Source organism: Camelina sativa, chromosome 16 (genome assembly GCF_000633955.1).
Source record: "Camelina sativa cultivar DH55 chromosome 16, Cs, whole genome shotgun sequence".
NCBI lineage: Eukaryota > Viridiplantae > Streptophyta > Magnoliopsida > Brassicales > Brassicaceae > Camelina > Camelina sativa.
The window spans coordinates 2865557-2882959 of NC_025700.1; the positions used below are offsets into that span (position 1 = coordinate 2865557).

At 35.2% G+C, this 17403-nt stretch overlaps 6 protein-coding genes across 7 annotated transcripts in view; 4 read left to right on the forward strand and 2 right to left on the reverse strand.

Annotated features, from left to right (window-relative positions):
* The window catches only part of LOC104749479 (mitochondrial arginine transporter BAC1), a 2558-nt gene extending 1107 nt beyond the window's left edge, over positions 1 to 1451 (forward strand). The window contains exons 3-8 of the mRNA XM_010471121.2: positions 43 to 144; positions 225 to 329; positions 421 to 519; positions 589 to 777; positions 880 to 978; positions 1065 to 1451. Of these exons, the coding sequence (XP_010469423.1) occupies positions 43 to 144; positions 225 to 329; positions 421 to 519; positions 589 to 777; positions 880 to 978; positions 1065 to 1199 (729 nt within the window). The 3' untranslated portion in view covers positions 1200 to 1451. The remainder of the gene's footprint in view (positions 1 to 42; positions 145 to 224; positions 330 to 420; positions 520 to 588; positions 778 to 879; positions 979 to 1064) is intronic.
* LOC104749478 (squamosa promoter-binding-like protein 3) lies at positions 1377 to 2419 on the reverse strand. The gene is made up of 2 exons (XM_010471120.2): positions 1818 to 2419; positions 1377 to 1732 (listed from the first exon to the last, which is right to left on the reverse strand). The coding sequence occupies exons 1-2, from the start codon at positions 2126 to 2128 to the stop codon at positions 1636 to 1638; spliced, it is 408 nt and encodes a 135-aa protein (XP_010469422.1). The 5' UTR covers positions 2129 to 2419; the 3' UTR covers positions 1377 to 1635.
* Positions 6130 to 7728, forward strand: LOC104749481 (30S ribosomal protein S5, chloroplastic). The gene is made up of 2 exons (XM_010471122.2): positions 6130 to 6884; positions 7339 to 7728. The coding sequence occupies exons 1-2, from the start codon at positions 6223 to 6225 to the stop codon at positions 7586 to 7588; spliced, it is 912 nt and encodes a 303-aa protein (XP_010469424.1). The 5' UTR covers positions 6130 to 6222; the 3' UTR covers positions 7589 to 7728.
* On the reverse strand, positions 8491 to 11277 carry LOC104749482 (golgin subfamily A member 6B-like). Of its 2 annotated transcripts, none has more exons than XM_019238134.1 (8): positions 10994 to 11277; positions 10384 to 10473; positions 9557 to 9616; positions 9403 to 9442; positions 9222 to 9315; positions 9024 to 9083; positions 8850 to 8941; positions 8491 to 8758 (listed from the first exon to the last, which is right to left on the reverse strand). In XM_019238134.1, exons 1-8 carry the CDS (start codon positions 11113 to 11115, stop codon positions 8669 to 8671), a joined length of 648 nt encoding a protein of 215 aa, XP_019093679.1. In that variant the 5' UTR covers positions 11116 to 11277; the 3' UTR covers positions 8491 to 8668. The 2 variants fall into 2 exon arrangements, with proteins under 2 accessions (XP_019093679.1, XP_010469425.1); XM_010471123.2 differs by lacking the exon at positions 10994 to 11277 and adding an exon at positions 10585 to 10867.
* Positions 12794 to 13957, forward strand: LOC104753276. The gene has a single exon (XM_010475551.1). The coding sequence runs from the start codon at positions 12794 to 12796 to the stop codon at positions 13955 to 13957; it is 1164 nt and encodes a 387-aa protein (XP_010473853.1).
* LOC104749483 (non-classical arabinogalactan protein 30-like) lies at positions 16024 to 17397 on the forward strand. Its single transcript, XM_010471124.2, has 2 exons — positions 16024 to 16511; positions 17082 to 17397. The coding sequence occupies exons 1-2, from the start codon at positions 16049 to 16051 to the stop codon at positions 17390 to 17392; spliced, it is 774 nt and encodes a 257-aa protein (XP_010469426.1). The 5' UTR covers positions 16024 to 16048; the 3' UTR covers positions 17393 to 17397.

Below are 17403 nucleotides of genomic sequence, written 5' to 3' on the forward strand. Positions count from 1 at the left end.
TTTTTTTTTTTTTTTTTTTGCTGACTTGAAATCTTTATTTAGGTCAAAGGACTTTATAGGGGAGCAACATCGTCGTTTTTGGGAATGGCCTTTGAAAGTTCATTAATGTTTGGTATATACTCCCAGGCAAAGCTGTTCTTGCGGGTAACATTTTTAGGCCAATTGATCTTTCACTGCCTTTCAGATATATGTATCTCTTACAAATTTCATGTTTTATTGTAAAGGGAACTTTGCCAGATGATGGGCCACGGCCAGAGATAATTGTTCCGTCTGCTATGTTTGGTGGAGCTATTATTAGTTTTGTATTATGTCCAACAGAGCTGGTTAAGGTGAAATTTCCAAAGCACCATTTCTTTTTCCCAAGTTATTACCTTTGATGAGGTTTCCATGGAGTTTTTGGACATTCACTGTTTTCTTCAGTGTAGAATGCAGATCCAAGGAACGGATTCTTTGGTTCCTAACTTCCGTAGATACAACAGTCCTCTTGATTGTGCTGTTCAGACCGTCAAAAATGAAGGGGTGAGAAACTCTCGTTACTAAAATTTTCTACTTAGAATCGAACATTAGGTTGATGGGGATATCATTCAGGTAACAGGTATTTTTCGTGGTGGTTCGGCAACATTGTTAAGAGAATGTACTGGAAATGCTGTCTTTTTTACTGTCTATGAGTACTTACGGTATCATATCCACTCGAGATTGGAGGATTCGAAGCTGAAAGATGGTTACTTGGTTGACATGGGGATAGGAGTTTTCACTGGTGGCCTTGGAGGAATAGCTGTAAGAATAATCTATATAGTGTGTTTCATGAATTCAATCGAGATTGTCATGATAAATGTTGCTATATAGTATATGAATATTACTTCTGTTTCTATGATGCAGTGCTGGTCAGCTGTTTTGCCCTTTGATGTAGCAAAAACAATTATCCAGACCTCTCCAGACAAAGCTACCGAGAGAAATCCTTTTAAAGTGTTGAGCTCGGTCGGCCAGCCATCTTTTCCCTCTATGAATCTAAATAGATATAGAGTATATGAAATATTGTATTTGACATTAAATCATCTCTGCAGATTCACAAGAGGGCTGGACTCAAGGGATGCTATGCAGGTCTGGGTCCAACCATTGTGAGAGCATTCCCTGCTAATGCTGCAGCAATCGTTGCTTGGGAGTTCTCAATGAAAATGTTGGGAATCAAACGTGACTAGAAGTAGTCCTCCAATCTAATTCGATTTATAGATGTCAGTCAGATTTTGATGATCTTTCTTGTAAGAGAATTACAGATATCAAGAATCAAAAGTGTCTCTCAAATTATTCTTTTTGATAGTTTTTAGCTCTCTCTCCTCATATGTTGATTGCAAAACATATACAGATTCCTGGTCTAGTATAAGATCTTGCCTTGTAATAACATTTCCTAAGTTTACACAGTCTTACACATATTTCTTCAAGCATTTTACTTAGTCTCAATGCATTTATTTAATATGTCGTAGGGTTTAGCATATAGCTTTGATTGCAGGCATTATGGAGAAACAGAGAGATACACAGGGGATCACAAGACAAGGAGCTAAAAGAGACTGACAGAAGAGAGTAAGCAAAGCCTGTTTCATTAACCTTCAAATCGGCATCTCACACCTTTCACCGTCTTTATTCAATTGTGCTTTTTCGCCTTCTCTCGTTGTGTCCAGCTAAGCGTCTCCTGCAACTCCGCTTGGCTTCGTCAAACTCACCGAGCTCGTGAAACCTTAGAAACCAAAGTTAAAAAGGTCTCATATTTCTTGTTCTTGTTTTTGGTTGTTGTTTGAAAAAGATGACAGAAGTTTGTTTACCTGCTGCATTGTTGGCAGAAACGTTGGTGAAGTCCAGAGATCCGAACAAGAGGAGCTTTGGCATGAAACTCGCAGACTTTGTGTCGTTTGTGGTACTGTTTGGCTTTGCTCACATCCGCGGTACAACTCTGGACCTGACAAACTCCACTACTACTCGCAACTTTACCTTTCTGCTTCTTCTCCAAAGCCTCTTCTTCTTCAAAAGTATCTTCATCTTCTGTTTCTTCTTCTTCTCCTTCTTCTTCTTCCTCATCCTCACTCAATTCTCTTAAACTCCTCTTCCCTTCCGCCTTGCTTCTTCTCATACTCATTTGCAAAATTCAACACACACTCTCTCTCTCTATCTCACATGAAAGATGGAACAAGAAGAGGAAGAGAAATAAAGGACCCCCAAAACAATAGTGGGGAAGGATCTTAGGTGCTTAAGTTGTTGGACCACAATAATTTTACTCTTTTATTTTCCCCTTCACGTCCTAAAGGTATAAAAATTATTAGCGTGTTGTGTAAAAAAAAAAAGTACGAACAAGCTTTGAGTGCTCTATTATTTTGTGTACACACACATGTATCCTTAAAACCTGACGAGGACCAGGGTTTATTTTGTGTTTTAAGTTATTGTCGATGCTATGTCGCCACCCGGATTCATATATGCATGTAGTTGACAAGACAATACAGAGAAAGAATCATGGGATGGCTCGTTAAGTTATGATCCTTGGTAGGTTTGTATCAAAATAAAATCTATTTGTCGTAAGAATATTATTTGGTTACAAAGAGAAGTTATTTCGATATTATAGCTAGCATTTAGGGCCACCACTAAATTAATTTGACAATTTAGTTTCTTGTTTGATGAAGATGATAAGGTGGATCAAGTTAGTCATCGGGGCCACGAAGCCAAAAGTAGCCATATAAGAATGGTCCAAACGTGAATGTATTCATTTTCCAATTTGTAATTTGTTAAATAAAGATGTTAGCATAATGAAACGGTAAATTACAGCAAATTTGTATGTTGTATTGTTTTCTTTGACCAATAAAAACTATAAATAGCACTATATTTAATTGTATATCTAACTCAACTGTGAATAGATTTTGCCATTTTATGTCGTTAGTTAGATCCATGCATATCTATACAAATACACAAATGTAGAAATGGTACAGCTATGCAAAGGTTTGCTTTCTTCTAGCTCTAATGGACAAATCTATATTTTTGTCACCCCTCGTTTTACTATTTTACAAAACAGAACCACCAGTAAAAATATTGTATCATCGCTGACTTTTAAAAGTCGCCTGAATGAAAACCTTAGTACAGTATGTCGAGGCATAATTTAGAATTGAGATCCACGACACTGACATAAAACGAATCGAAACAATAAAATAAAATAAAAAACCTGATTTTAAAAGGAGTTTGTGTAATGTGTTTGATAAAAAAAAAAATGTGTTTGATATGCACTATTGTATAGAATCATATCTTATATACAAACTTTGAATACAACTTTTAAATTTGCTTAAATTTCAATTTTCTTATTTTTAACACTACTTATTTTGTAATGACCGGATCAGTACACCTTCCAAAATCTAACTAAAGCTTATAGAAAGTTGGGGTTTTTAGTCACGTATATATACAGTGATTAGTGACCAATGAGCAAACCAAATGTGAGGTCCTCAATACTTATTACTTTAGTCGACTTTGATCTCTAACTTAAATCCACATAAACGAACATCAAGTTAAAAAAAAAAACTTATCAAAAAAAAAAGTTATATATATCTTATGATTTTTTGATCACGACAAATATGAATGATCAGTAATACCATCATGAATTTTGTTCATTTATTACATCATTATTAGATCTTCAGTACTTATTACAAATGATGGATTTATTATGGCACTTGACAATACATCAAACGGTTCTACAAACCACTTAACGACGGATCATTTTATTTGCAACCAAGTTCACAATAAACTATTTAATCACATATGTGACAATGAAAATCGATATAGGTAAGTTGGCCTCCATTAATTTGCATAAATTAATCACATATTTTTTACAACCTAATCGCATATCTGACATATACAAAAAAAAAAAAAACATTACAGAAAACGTTTGATTAATTCACCACTAGGTCAAAAGAGCATTAACTTCATACTATGAATTTAGATACGTATTATGACAACAAGATGAATATAAACAAAGTATTAGGAACCCACACATTCCTTAAGTTGAAATAATGGCAACAGAAATATGGACAAAATATTAACGTCAAGACTAGCTAGGCAGTAGACTCGTCAGCTGTCATATGACACTACTACACATTATTGTACTGCCTGTCAATTTTTGTTTACATCTTTTTTTCAGCAAGCATCTCATTCTCATTCAGTCCTCTTCTTTTTCATTTCCTTTCCCCATTTAACCAATTCAACTCGACGGTAAATATGATGGATCGATTTATATTATCCAACCTCCGTTAATTTTTTTGTAGTATAAATAAATTTTGGTGGCTAAACTTCGAGATAGAAACTAATTCAACAAGCGCGGAGACATATCATGTCAAAACTCTTATGTTTTTACGATGAGATGAACAAAACTATCTTAAAAAAAAAACAAAACTATCTTCTTCTCATACAGTTATAATATTTTTGTTACGTACGTACAGCTTTAGAAGAAGACTTTTGTTGACATCAGTGTATATGCGACAAGGAACATGAAGAAATGACGACGTTGGTGATATGTTAGTAAATAGTAAAAACTCTTTGCTTTGTTTTCTTAAAAATCTTTGGAATGGACAGACAATAAAGAAGAGAAGTGGTGGGGGAACCTTAACTTCACCACGTGACACACCAACGAGCAACGCTAAATTGAATTTTCAATTTTGAGTGGGGACGTTTGGTTGTACACCCATTTATTTTTTGGTCACCTTTCAATTTCGCAAAACACACTTTTACAAAATTCATAGAGAGAAGAGATCCATGCGACCAATTTTTCCAAACCCATTGTCCTATAACAGGCTATAACTCTTAAGATAGATTAATTGATAAAACCACCTTCAACATGGCTTCAAAATATGTTTTTTGGCCAAAATATCTTACAAAGATTCGATCGAACAACTGAATCTAACTGATAAGGCTATTTTCAGACTTCAGCATGGTTGGTTCCCTTGGTGTTACCTCACGAGATGTAAGAAGTGGTAACCCAATAATGATGATTAATATATATGATGTTTGTAGCTAACAAAGCCGATCTTAGGTCGATATAAAATTGACTAGGGTTTGTAAAAATGATTACAAAAAAATACCCTCTCTTGGTTAAAAAGTATAATGTTTAATCTTAATTTTCTAATTTAACCATTCTAATTTAACCATTTTAGTATCCGAAATTATATCCTAGTGATTCATCAATCATCATCAACTTCTTTAATCATTTACTCTAGGTCTTGCTTGATGTGGGTATATTATAAACTAGTGAAAGTATTTGAAGAAGTTTCAATGGGCCATAAAGAGGAAGTAAGCAAAGGGCCGCCTTCAACTTATGAGCCTATATCGATCAAAATGACCGCAGGACACTAAGGGTATGTTTATAGGGAGATCAATTTAGGGTGTTTTTAGAGTATAAATATTGTTAAAATAATGTAAGATCAGTAGTTAAGAACTTTTGTTAAAAAGTTAGTTATTGGGAGAACATGTTTAAGATCTTAATATTTAATAATATAATATTCTTATAGAAATTTAAGAATGTTTAATAAATATATAGATTAATGTTTAATAAAAATTTTAAGAATGTTTAATACTATTTAATAATATAATGTTTATTAATATTCTTAAACATATTACAATTATAAAAATTTATAAAATAACATTTTAATTGCAAACTTATAAAACTTTTACTAAAATTCAAAATACAATGCCATATTTTTATGAAACAAAAAAAAACATTGTAAATAAAATTTTTTAAAAAAAACAAACAAACATATTACTTAATTAATTAAACAAGACAAACATTTTATTTAATTAATACATAGATTAATGTCCAAATTTATTCCATATATTTTCAACCAATCCGAAAGAGACACGTCACACAAGATCAGGCCCAAGAACAGTTCTAGAATAAGATCAGTGAGCATGATTTTAAGTCCACTATTCAATTATTTTCATTTTTAAAATGCCTAAGAACATCCCATGTGTTCTCCCTATAAACATGGCCTAATAAATGTAAATGTGATAAAAAGTTATATGGGTTTAAATGGTGGAATATATTGTGGTCAATTTGTAAACAAACTAGAAGTTTGATAATTTACTTTAAAAGCCCCCACAGATAATCTTCTTTTCAGTTAACACCAACCTGGTTTGCTGGATAAGCCTCTTCTTGCTCCACTCTCGCTTCCCTTTCCCTCATCCAAAAACCTCTTCCATATCTCAATGGCGACAGCATCAGCTCTCTCTTCACTCACTTCTCTCTCCCTCCACACAGGAACCTCATCTCTCATCTCTTCCTCAACAACAAAACCCATCGTCTCCTTCTCCTCATTCCTCAACCGCCGCGTCTCATCTCTCACTCTCGTCAAAGCCTCCAACGAGCAAACCGAAACTTTCTTCTTCGAGGATCAGACCCCTGAGATAACAGCTAATGTCGTATTCGACCCACCAATTGCTCCTGAAGGCTTCGTCGATCCTCCTTACTTCGACGAAGGAAGCGACGAGACGGAGGAAGAGATCGCGACGGCGTTCGAAGAGCTCTACGGTCCTGCGTATAGTGGTGAGAGCATGCTTGGTAAGGACATTTATGTGATGGATTCAAAGTTTAAGAAGAGTTCAGGTATTGGTGGGAAGCCCAAAAAGGATAAGATTAGAGATGGGTTTGAAGAGAGAGTTGTGCAGGTTAGGAGAGTTACTAAGGTTGTTAAAGGTGGGAAGCAATTGAAGTTTAGAGCTATTGTTGTTGTTGGTGATAAACAAGGCAATGTTGGTGTTGGTTGTGCTAAGGCTAAAGAAGTTGTTGCTGCTGTTCAGAAATCTGCTATTGATGCTAGGAGGAACATTGTTCAAGTTCCTATGACCAAGTACTCCACTTTCCCCCACAGGTAAAAAAAAAATTTTGAATTTTATGTTTGTTATGTGTGTTGATGTGTTGGAAGATTTGGTTTTGGATGAGAAAAGAGTCTTTCTTGGTGATGGACTTTGATTTTGGGGGGTTAGTTCTTGTTAGCATTGTGCAACCATGGTTGTGTTGGATTTTAGGATTGGTGTTATGGGACTTGGTACTCAAAATCTTATATTTGTGTCCTAATGGTTAGAAGAATCGTTTTTTTGGTCAATCAGTTAGCAATGAACTAAGATTTTGGGATTTAGTCTTCTTAGCATTGTGCAGCCATGGTTGTGTTGGATGTGAATTTTTTTACTTGGTTTAAGCATTGTGCACAAACGTTTAGAAGACTTGGTTGTTTGATAGGCCATGGAGCTAAAGCTTAGGGAAAGTTTATGTTTCTGAATGTTTTGGTTATGTATTAGAGGGTTTGTTTGGTTTTTGTTTTATAGATCAGAGGGTGATTATGGAGCAGCCAAGGTGATGCTTAGACCAGCTTCACCAGGTACTGGTGTGATTGCTGGAGGAGCGGTTAGGATTGTGCTAGAGATGGCAGGAGTTGAGAATGCATTGGGGAAACAGCTCGGAAGCAACAATGCTCTCAATAATGCAAGGGCTACTCTTGCAGCAGTGCAACAGATGAGACAGTTCCGCGATGTTGCTCAAGAGCGTGGAATCCCCATGGAAGAACTCTGGAAGTGAAATAAACTCATCTTCTCTTAACATTTTCACCCTCTTTTGTTTTCTTTCCAATGTCAGAAAGATATTCTTGTAACACCAAAGAGGTGTCCTGTAATTCATGAGAAAATATGTTTATCTTGAAATAGCAATCCTTTCTTCTTCCACAAAAGTTCACAAGGACCGAATCTATCACAGAGAGCTCTAGCTTTGGTTAAATATGATTCATTTTGTAAAGGGTCTCAAAGATTTGTCTGCTCGTTGAGATATATATGATGCATGATGTGTGTTTCCAGCAAAAACATGTACAACAACGTCGTCAAGATGCAAAAACATTGGGATGTAGATGTGTGTTATCTTGTTAGGCAAAGTGATGCAGGGAAGTCACCATCAACGCAACTCAGCACAGATGACAAGCACTGCAAACGGCTCCTGAATTGAACTATATTGTACATCTATCTCGACATTGCAACATGTACTTGAAACAACTGCAGGCCAGCTGACATACAAGACCAAAGAATAAGTTTTAACTATGTTCATCATTTGGAATAGTGTTTGGGATAAGAAGGGTGGTTGATCTTTGAGGGTGACTTGGCACATTCCTTGTGGAGATAGAACTTGCAATGAGGAAAACAGTGGCCTTTTGTGTCATTCATAGTTGCAGAGCAATCAACCGAAACACTCAAGAGTGTAAGAAATTTTGGTGGATACTGAATATGCAATTTATGTGGTTTAGAATCTCCATGACTTGGGTTATAGATCTGCCTATATATTAGCCATACCCAATGTAAAAAGTGGCTAGTGATAAGCAGTAACAATAGAGAACAAAGGTGGAGAACTTTGGCCAGAAACTGCTAGTGTTCGCTAAGCAGTAATAATAATAACATTGTAAAGGGAAGATATTAGATGTTAGCTAACTTGTGGTGGAGCCTGCTAAAATGTAATTACTCATTCAATTCCAAACTATAACATAGAAGAAAATAGGAATGTTGATATTCATTACATTCAAAGTCTTGAAACACTACTTGAGATAAGAGTGTTTTCTGCTGAAAAAAGAAAACTTAAAGCATCGCTTTGTAGCATCAGTGAAGAGACGTTAATCTTTCACTCATCAGGTGGGAATTCTTCATCAGAGGCTTCGTTTTCCAGCATAGAGCCGAGAGTTTTCCTCAATATGCTGAAAGTTTTGTCATCCTACACCCAAGAGAATTGGCGTTTCAGTCATACAACAAGATCAACGAGAGAGAGAGAGAGTGAGTAATGTAAATGTAAGGCTTTTATTTACCCGTTTCTTTTTCTTCAGCGACTCTTCCAGTTGAGCAAGCTTTTCATTGCAGAAATTCTCCTGTTCCGTTATCATTGTCTTCTCCTTCTTCCCTATTTGTTATTTACAGGTGGAAGTGAGTAAGTGTTGCCGTCTTATAACAGTGGTCTCATTATAAGGGACTGGTTGGCTTACTTAGTTGCTCATATCGCATGTAAAGCCTCTCCTTGTCTTCCTCGAACTTTGAAACAGTGTCTGTAAAGCAGAAACACATTAGCATCCCTTTCGGTAGTATCATACTTAGCTAATGAAAGAAATAGACATTTTTGACAACCAACACTAATACCATAAGAGTAAGAGATGACTATACCAGTAAGGCAATAGAAATAATACCTTTCAAACCCTGGAGATGATCAGCTTTGTCTTTCATGAATTTCTTATGAAGCTCCTCAAACTTGGCAGCTTCATCCTTCAAGATATTCTCACACTGCAAATACGAATCAGATTTCAGCTCATTGTACCTTTTCTAAAGTGACAATTAAGTTAAATATCATTTTGGGATCTTTGTTCAAACCTCCTTTGAACTCTTTGAAAGTGCTTTGGAAAAGTTTTGTCTGCAGTTTGTAAAACAAGGAGGGAATATATCAGCATTTGTATCTCATCTTCTAAACCAACATTCACAAAAACATGGAGGATTAGATATTAGTCCTCAGCAACATATAGCCTACCTTTCTTTCTCTAGTTTTGACTTCAGCTCGTCAATCTTTGACTTAACCTCCTTGGACACACTGCCAGAAAGATACACAAGGATTAAAGCAAGATTCAGCTACCAAACTAACAACACTTAAAGAGCATTAGAACAGAGTTTATTCATCTTCTCGTGGAGAACTCGATACCAAATTATCAATAGAAATCAACCAAGTGCTTCAGAGATTAGCAACAAACGAATGAACATCTAAACGTTCTGTATCTGTGAAATCAAACGAGGTTTATTTCTATCAATCAAATATTTGCTTTATAATATAAGGGATTCAACAGCATACCACAAGTACTTGCACAACAGATCAACCAATATCAAATGCTAAAAGTCAAACATCTTAGCTTTATCTGGCTATAAACTAGTTGATAAATTTGGTCTGCGATACATGATCCAGACTAATCCATGTACAACGAGCTTGATATCTTTTATCAATCAAACATTTGCTTTCTAGTTTAAGCGATAAAAGAGCATACCACAATCAATTGCACAACAGATCAACCAATATCAAAATGCTTGAGCATATGATCGAACACCTTAGCTTCATCTGGCTACATCTAGTTGATAAAATTTGGTTTGCGATACAAGATCCAGACTAATTAATTCATGTTCTAACGAGAACAAATTTGAAGAACCACTCAATCAAAAAACGCAGAATCAAACGATCGCCATAAATTTATCGATGATCGCATAACAAAAATAATTGAAATCTAAGGTGACGGTGATATCAAACTCTGTTTCTACTAAACATTCCATAACCTAATCAGAGAGAAACATGAAACGGAGAGATTATATCACCTGGAGATGCTTTCTTCCTTCTTCTTACGGCCATCCTCCTGCGCCTTCTCTCTGATTTTCTGCAACGCCGACATGAGTCCTTTGAGATCGCTGCGTATGATCAACATAGAAAACACAATCGCGAGTCACAATTTAGCCAAAACGAGAAGAAACGAAGAAGAAGACGAAGTGAAAAACACAAAAAAAAAAAAAAAACGGAACCTAGAATCATCGGGATCCGAATCGTCCTGGAGTTTAGCCTTGACTGTTGGCTTCTTCTTGAGCGATTGCGGCGGCTCTGGCTGAGCTCTCTTATTAGAAGTGGCTCTTCTGGTAGACGACATCGCAGACGAAAGAACTGAGAAAGTGAGAGAGACGATGAAACGAAATCAAAATCGCTGAAGCTTTTATCTGCTCTCTCTCTCTCTCTCTCTCTCTCTCTCTAGTTTGAATTCGAATTTGAAATTTGAAATTCTGTTTCGTTTGTTATAGCGCTTGCTTGCTTGCCTGATCTCAGTGTATTAATATATCCACATTACGTACTGTGGATGGCGTCGTAGCTGATCACGTACTCTCGTAATTTCAGATTTTTTTCGCTGTNAAAAAAAAAAAAAAAAAAAAAAAAACGGACCTAGAATCATCGGGATCCGAATCGTCCTGGAGTTTAGCCTTGACTGTTGGCTTCTTCTTGAGCGATTGCGGCGGCTCTGGCTGAGCTCTCTTATTAGAAGTGGCTCTTCTGGTAGACGACATCGCAGACGAAAGAACTGAGAAAGTGAGAGAGACGATGAAACGAAATCAAAATCGCTGAAGCTTTTATCTGCTCTCTCTCTCTCTCTCTCTCTCTCTCTCTAGTTTGAATTCGAATTTGAAATTTGAAATTCTGTTTCGTTTGTTATAGCGCTTGCTTGCTTGCCTGATCTCAGTGTATTAATATATCCACATTACGTACTGTGGATGGCGTCGTAGCTGATCACGTACTCTCGTAATTTCAGATTTTTTTCGCTGTTTTTATTTTATTTTATTCAAAACAAATTCTGATGGCTAATTAAAATATATATATATATATATATATATATTAGATATATATATATATATATATGATGACATAATATGGGATTTAGTTCAAGAAGCTTGAGAAGCCAGTAGACTACCATACCAAAACACACTTCAAATATTTTAGGAATGATATAAGTATTTGACCAAAATAGAGTTTTATTTTAACGAAGTACAGATACATATTGTAAGAAATCAAAGTAAACAATTTTTTTTTTTGTCTAGTAGATTTTTGTTGTAATTAGCAAGTGTTCAAAATTCAGTATTTCGAGAATTAAACTGTATGTAACTCTATCATAACCGGCCATTAGAAGTTTAGAACCGTGGAGACAACTTAGGCATTATTCGACGGACGTGCCTAAGCGACTTTAGGCCACACGCTCAATTAAAGCATAGTAACAATTTTTATAACCTTCTATGCGGATTGCATGTGTGTCGTCCTTTTAGAAAATTATTACTCCCTCCGTTTCAATATATTGGATGTTTTGAGTTTAGCACACAGATTAAGAAAAATACTTATTTAATTAAAACACTTAACTAAAGCAGTTAGAAGCAATTAAAGTAGGCAAAACATGCTTAATCATTTTGCCCAAAAAAGCAAAAAAAATCTCAATTAATAAAAAGAAATACTAAACGTCATTTACACAATGGAGGCAAAGTAAAATTTTGATGAATCTGAATTACTTGAAAAAAATAGAGCCAACGTTTTACATAATTGTTTTTAAACTTAAAATTCAAAATTTTTACATTGGAGCCAATGTAAATATTTTGTGAATCTGTTATGCTTATTTAAGTTTCAAAATTAGAATAGTTTCTACCTTTTATTTCAAAATTATGATTTGAGTATGTCACTACTAAATAATGAGAATAATTTTTTGTTTGATTTAAACGAAATCCCACCAACAGAAGAAGCTTTTAGCAATGGCAATGGAGACTTTGCAGTTGTTCCAGGTATTTTTTTTTTTTTTTTTTTGGCATAATAAAACTGAAGTTAGTTACTGATTAATTTTGTAGTTCCTACTTTTTCTCTGTTAGTTCTTCTTAATTAGTCACGTTCTCATATTCTTTGTTTGAGGATAATTTTCTAATTGTTCTATTATTCCAGTTATTTAGGCTCTTTTAAAATTAGTTACGATTTTGTTGTTACATAGTTTAACGTCATGACTTATACAGTTTAATTTCTAATTTGTTTTCTTAAATCTATTTTCTTAAAACAGAAAACGAAAATGTACAACATTCGGGACAAACCAGAAATAATCTATCAAATGAAGAGCGATGGGTGATTTTCAATGCTTTACTAATGAGGAGTAATGATGGGGTGCTGGGAAGAACTATTACCAGAGAAGTTTCTAATCACTTTTCAGTGCCTATACTAATGGTGCAAAAGATTTGGCGAAGAGCAATAGAAACGGTTCATAATACTGGAACAGTGGATGTATCTCACCGCAGATCTATAAATTGTGGTCGCAAAAGAATCTTGATAGAGCCACACCAAGTCACTGATATTCCGCTCCACAAACGAACAACTTTGAGGTCGATGGCCATAGCTATGAATGTGAGTCTTACAACATTATTTAGACGGAAGAAAGAAGGGTTTATTCGACGTCATACCAATAGCATCAAGCCTCATTTGAAGGAAGACAATCTGAAAGGTAGACTACAATTTTGCATTTCTATGTTGGATAAACATACTATACCTCATGAACCAAAGTTTGTTGATATGTACAATATGGTGCATATCGATGAAAAATGGTTCTACATGACAAAGAAGACGGAGAACTATTATTTACTTCCGACTGAAGAAGAGCCGCTACGTACATGTCAAAGTAAGAATTACATCGGAAAAGTAATGTTTTTAGCTGCTATGGCTCGTCCAAGGTTTGACAAGGAAGGAACGGAGATATTTTCTGGAAAGATTGGAATATTTCCTTTTGTTACTATGGAGCCAGCTAAGAGACGAAGTAAAAATAGAGAAGCTGGAACTTTGGAACTAAAGGCAGTAACATCGGTCAAAAGAGAAGATATAAAAGCATGTTTGATTGAAAAGGTTCTTTCTGTTATTCATGAAAAGTGGCCACTAGAAGATCGAGGGAAAACTATCTTCATCCAACAAGATAATGCAAGAACACATATTGAATGTGGGGATAAAGATTTCCAAGAAGTTGCATCAAGTAATGGTTTTGATATCCAGTTGATGTGTCAGCCACCAAACTCACCGGATCTAAATATTTTAGATCTTGGATTTTTTAGTGCTATTCAATCGTTACAGCATAAAGAGTGTCCAAAAACCATCGAAGATCTTGTTCGTGCGGTAGAAGAGTCTTTTGAAAACTACCCTACGGAAAAGGTAAACCATATTTTCCTAACTCTTCAATTGTGCATGCAAGAGATTATGAAAGTTGGAGGATCAAACAAGTACAAGACACCACATATGAGCAAATCGGTGTTGGAAAGAGATGATCAGCTTCCTATACAAATAAGTTGTGATCCTTTATTAGTCCAAAGTGTGTTGAACACACTAAATTTGTCGAACTCGTGAACTGCTCTGTTTTTTTTTAACTGCTCTGTTTTTTTTTTTCTGAAAAATCGCTTTATGCTATTTTGTTTTTGTTGTTGTTGTTTTTCTTTTTAATTATTATTTTCATGTGTTTGGATAATGTTAATGATCGGCACTTCCAGTAGATGGAGACTTCTTGTTGATTAAATTATGATTGATTTTTCTTTGATTTTAAAATTTAAGATTTTGACTTAGTGGGCAGATCAATAAGATTATTCGAAATGGCAAATATAGTAAGAAACCAGAAGAAAGAAACTCACATAGAACAATAGAGAAGAAAGAGAAGCTAAAAAAGACTTGGCACATAAATCTTTAACATAACCAACATAGCCTCTTCTACTTCTTTGTTGGGATCAATCGATCCTTCGTGGAAATAGATCTTTTTGTTTAAATCAAAGTTTCGAGGGTTGCTTGCACTTATTGGGCGACTGGGTTGAGCATCTTCTTCTTTGATTTTTTTTCTTCTGATTTTTTTTTGATCCATTTGAGTGTTTAAAATAAATTTATTTTATTTTAATATGTAGAAGTAACAACTGTTCCGGTTTTATAGTGGGTGTTGAGAAGAAACTTTTTTAGGACTAAAAAGAAATAAATCTGAAAAATTAAACTTTGTCAACGTAAGTTGTAATCTTGGAAACTAAAAGCAATAAACTTTAAAGATAAAACACTTTAAAAAAATAAAATAATATTAATTTTACATAGGGATAAAAAGCATCCTATATTTTGAAAAACCAAATAAACCTCAAAACATCCAATATATTGAAACTGAGGGAGTATTATTCTATCCGTATTGCATGTCATGTCGATCTCATGCATTGTTATCTTGAGATTGAAGTATAGAGATACTTAATTTTCACTCCTTATTAATGGTGTAGCTAGTTCAGCGAATATCTCTCTCGTCTCTCGAAGCTTAGTTAAGGGCATATATTCTTTAAAATAAAAAAAAACAAGAAAAAAATTGGAAATGCAAAGTTTGCGAACGGACCTTAAAAATGTAAAAACTACAAAATACAATGAACTCTTTGTAGCTTTGTGTTCGCATCAAGGGAGTACTAATGGATTGCATGTTGTACTAAAAATTGGAAAACCACAAATAAATAGAAGTAAGTGTGGGATATTAATTGAACTTTAAATGTGTAATGTGTTGAAGCCGCGCCAGGCGCATCTTGTTGCGATGCACATGTTACGGACCACAAAACATGGAGCGTGAGTGAAAACTCATGCATTAATACCTATATTCCAGATATTTTGCATTGAAAGTAACACTAATTTAGTCGATCGAGATTAATCTTACATAAAAGATTCTATATATAGTACTTCAAAAAAAATTGTAAGAACAAAAAAGAAAACAACTTGTAAAACTATATTCATTTTTTTTCTTACTTTTCTTTTTTGACATCCATCCATTCTTTATTTCTTTCTATGATTTTTGTCAAAATTTGTAAAACTCTCACAAATTTCACTAACAAGAAATCATTACACATAAATTAAACTCTCACAAACTATAAAGTAACACCTATGATTTTTTTTTTGGTTTCTTATTAAAAGAAACTTCACGTAGGTAGGTTGACGTAAATTTGTAAATGTTTTGTAGGGCCTGTGTTATGAACTCGACAACCCTCAGTTTCCAATCTCAGCTATAACTAATTTATTTGCACAAACATCGCTTAAGTGATTCACCCGAACGTGAGTTTACGCAAAATATCATACCAAATGATATTTTTATACCCGAACACTACGGAAAAATCCGGTAAGTGACTGTGACTGTAAGGGTTTAATTACCAATTAATCTCGAGTTCTTCTTGCTTGCAGTATAAAAACCCTGTTAGCAGATCTAATCCAAAATCTATAACGAGATATCGGAAACTTCTCGACTACCTCGCCAGACGTGCACATGTGCTATATTATCTATATGAATTATACTACTAAGATATTACTGTATACGTTACGGACTGATGAAATAATTTTAAAACAATTTAAATAAAAAAAAGTATAGCCTGAAATCTCCTATAAATACACCCAAGTCACATCAACCAAAGGACACACACACTAACAAAAACAAAAAGAATAAAGATGGGAATCATTGGTAAGAGTGTTTCTCTAACTCTGTTAGCACTTTTGTGCTTCACTTCCTCTGTTTTCACCTTAGGAGTGAATCAACCTGGTTTAGCTCCCGATCACCTTACCCTACCACCATCCCCCCCACCCGTCAAAGCTCCGATCAAAGTACCAACACTTCCACCGGCCAAAGCTCCGATCAAACTACCAACACTTCCACCGGCCAAAGCTCCGATCAAACTACCAACTCTTCCACCGGCCAAAGCTCCCATTAAGCTACCAACTCTTCCACCAGCCAAAGCTCCGATTAAGCTACCAACCCTCCCACCGACCAAAGCTCCGATCAAGCCTCCGGTTCTCCCACCTCTTTCCCCTCCTAAGTTCAACAGGACTCTAGTGGCCGTGCGGGGTTTGGTCTACTGCAAACCATGCAAGTACGCTGGTGTCAACACCCTCATAGGCGCCAAACCCGTTAAAGGTATTAATTAATTAATTATATACACGTACAATTTGAATACTTCCACGTACGTCCACTTCACTATACTTTATCATATACGTTTAATTAGGCATGTATATGCATATATAATTTAATTTACGGATATTCAAAACTTTTTGTGTTAACTGTTAACTAAATATTACCAATCGAGATTAGCCCAGCCAGTCAGAGGAGTTGTGTCAGTCATGTCCCTTCAAGAAAACAAATATTTATAACATAAATTTACCATTAAAAAACTTAACAAAAATAATGAAATAGAGAAAATGTGTTTGTGACTATTAATAGGTTTTTTGGTTAACACAATCCACTGCATTGAACCCTTGTTTTTTCCCTATATTCCACATATTATCATCAAGTCTAGCTCACTCGTAAAAAGATAACTTGTTCAAGTACATGCCCCCAAATTTAATCAAAGCAATAAATTACCATTGCAATTCTAAAGAAAGATAAAATACTGTACTAATTTATTGGTTGCATTGTTATTTTTAACATAGCAAATTTCTACAAATATTAATTCTCTTCTTATTTTGTTTGTGTTATTTGGGGATATAGATGCTGTGGTGAGACTTGTGTGCAAGAACAAGAAGAGCTCAATATCCGAGACAAAGACGGACAAGAACGGATACTTCATGTTCTTGGCCCCTAAGACGGTGACCCGCTATGGTATCAAAGGTTGCCGAGCTTTCCTCGTGAAGTCGCCGGACGCCAAATGCAGCAAAGTGTCGACGCTCCACGGTGGAGACAAGGGGGCCTATCTAAAGCCGGTCGTGAAACCAGGAAATTCCACGACCATCATTAACAAGTTCACGTACGGTATTTACAATGTCGGTCCATTCGCATTCGACCCTGCCTGCCCCAAATGAGATGTTTTTAA

Excerpts from the sequence above, each read along its gene's own strand:
- LOC104749483 (XM_010471124.2), top strand. The coding sequence starts at position 16,049 with ATGGGAATCATTGGTAAGAGTGTTTCTCTAACTCTGTTAGCACTTTTG. Across the intron at positions 16,512-17,081 it reads AGGCGCCAAACCCGTTAAAG|ATGCTGTGGTGAGACTTGTG; the intron begins GTATTAATTAAT and ends TTGGGGATATAG.
- LOC104749481 (XM_010471122.2), top strand. The coding sequence starts at position 6,223 with ATGGCGACAGCATCAGCTCTCTCTTCACTCACTTCTCTCTCCCTCCAC. Across the intron at positions 6,885-7,338 it reads TACTCCACTTTCCCCCACAG|ATCAGAGGGTGATTATGGAG; the intron begins GTAAAAAAAAAA and ends TTTGTTTTATAG.
- LOC104753276 (XM_010475551.1), top strand. The coding sequence starts at position 12,794 with ATGGTGCAAAAGATTTGGCGAAGAGCAATAGAAACGGTTCATAATACT.
- LOC104749478 (XM_010471120.2), bottom strand. The coding sequence starts at position 2,128 with ATGAGTATGAGAAGAAGCAAGGCGGAAGGGAAGAGGAGTTTAAGAGAA. Across the intron at positions 1,733-1,817 it reads TTCTGCCAACAATGCAGCAG|GTTTCACGAGCTCGGTGAGT; the intron begins GTAAACAAACTT and ends TTGGTTTCTAAG.
- LOC104749482 (XM_019238134.1), bottom strand. The coding sequence starts at position 11,115 with ATGTCGTCTACCAGAAGAGCCACTTCTAATAAGAGAGCTCAGCCAGAG. Across the intron at positions 8,942-9,023 it reads CATGCGATATGAGCAACTAA|GGAAGAAGGAGAAGACAATG; the intron begins GTAAGCCAACCA and ends AATAACAAATAG. Across the intron at positions 8,759-8,849 it reads CGCTGAAGAAAAAGAAACGG|GATGACAAAACTTTCAGCAT; the intron begins GTAAATAAAAGC and ends TCTTGGGTGTAG.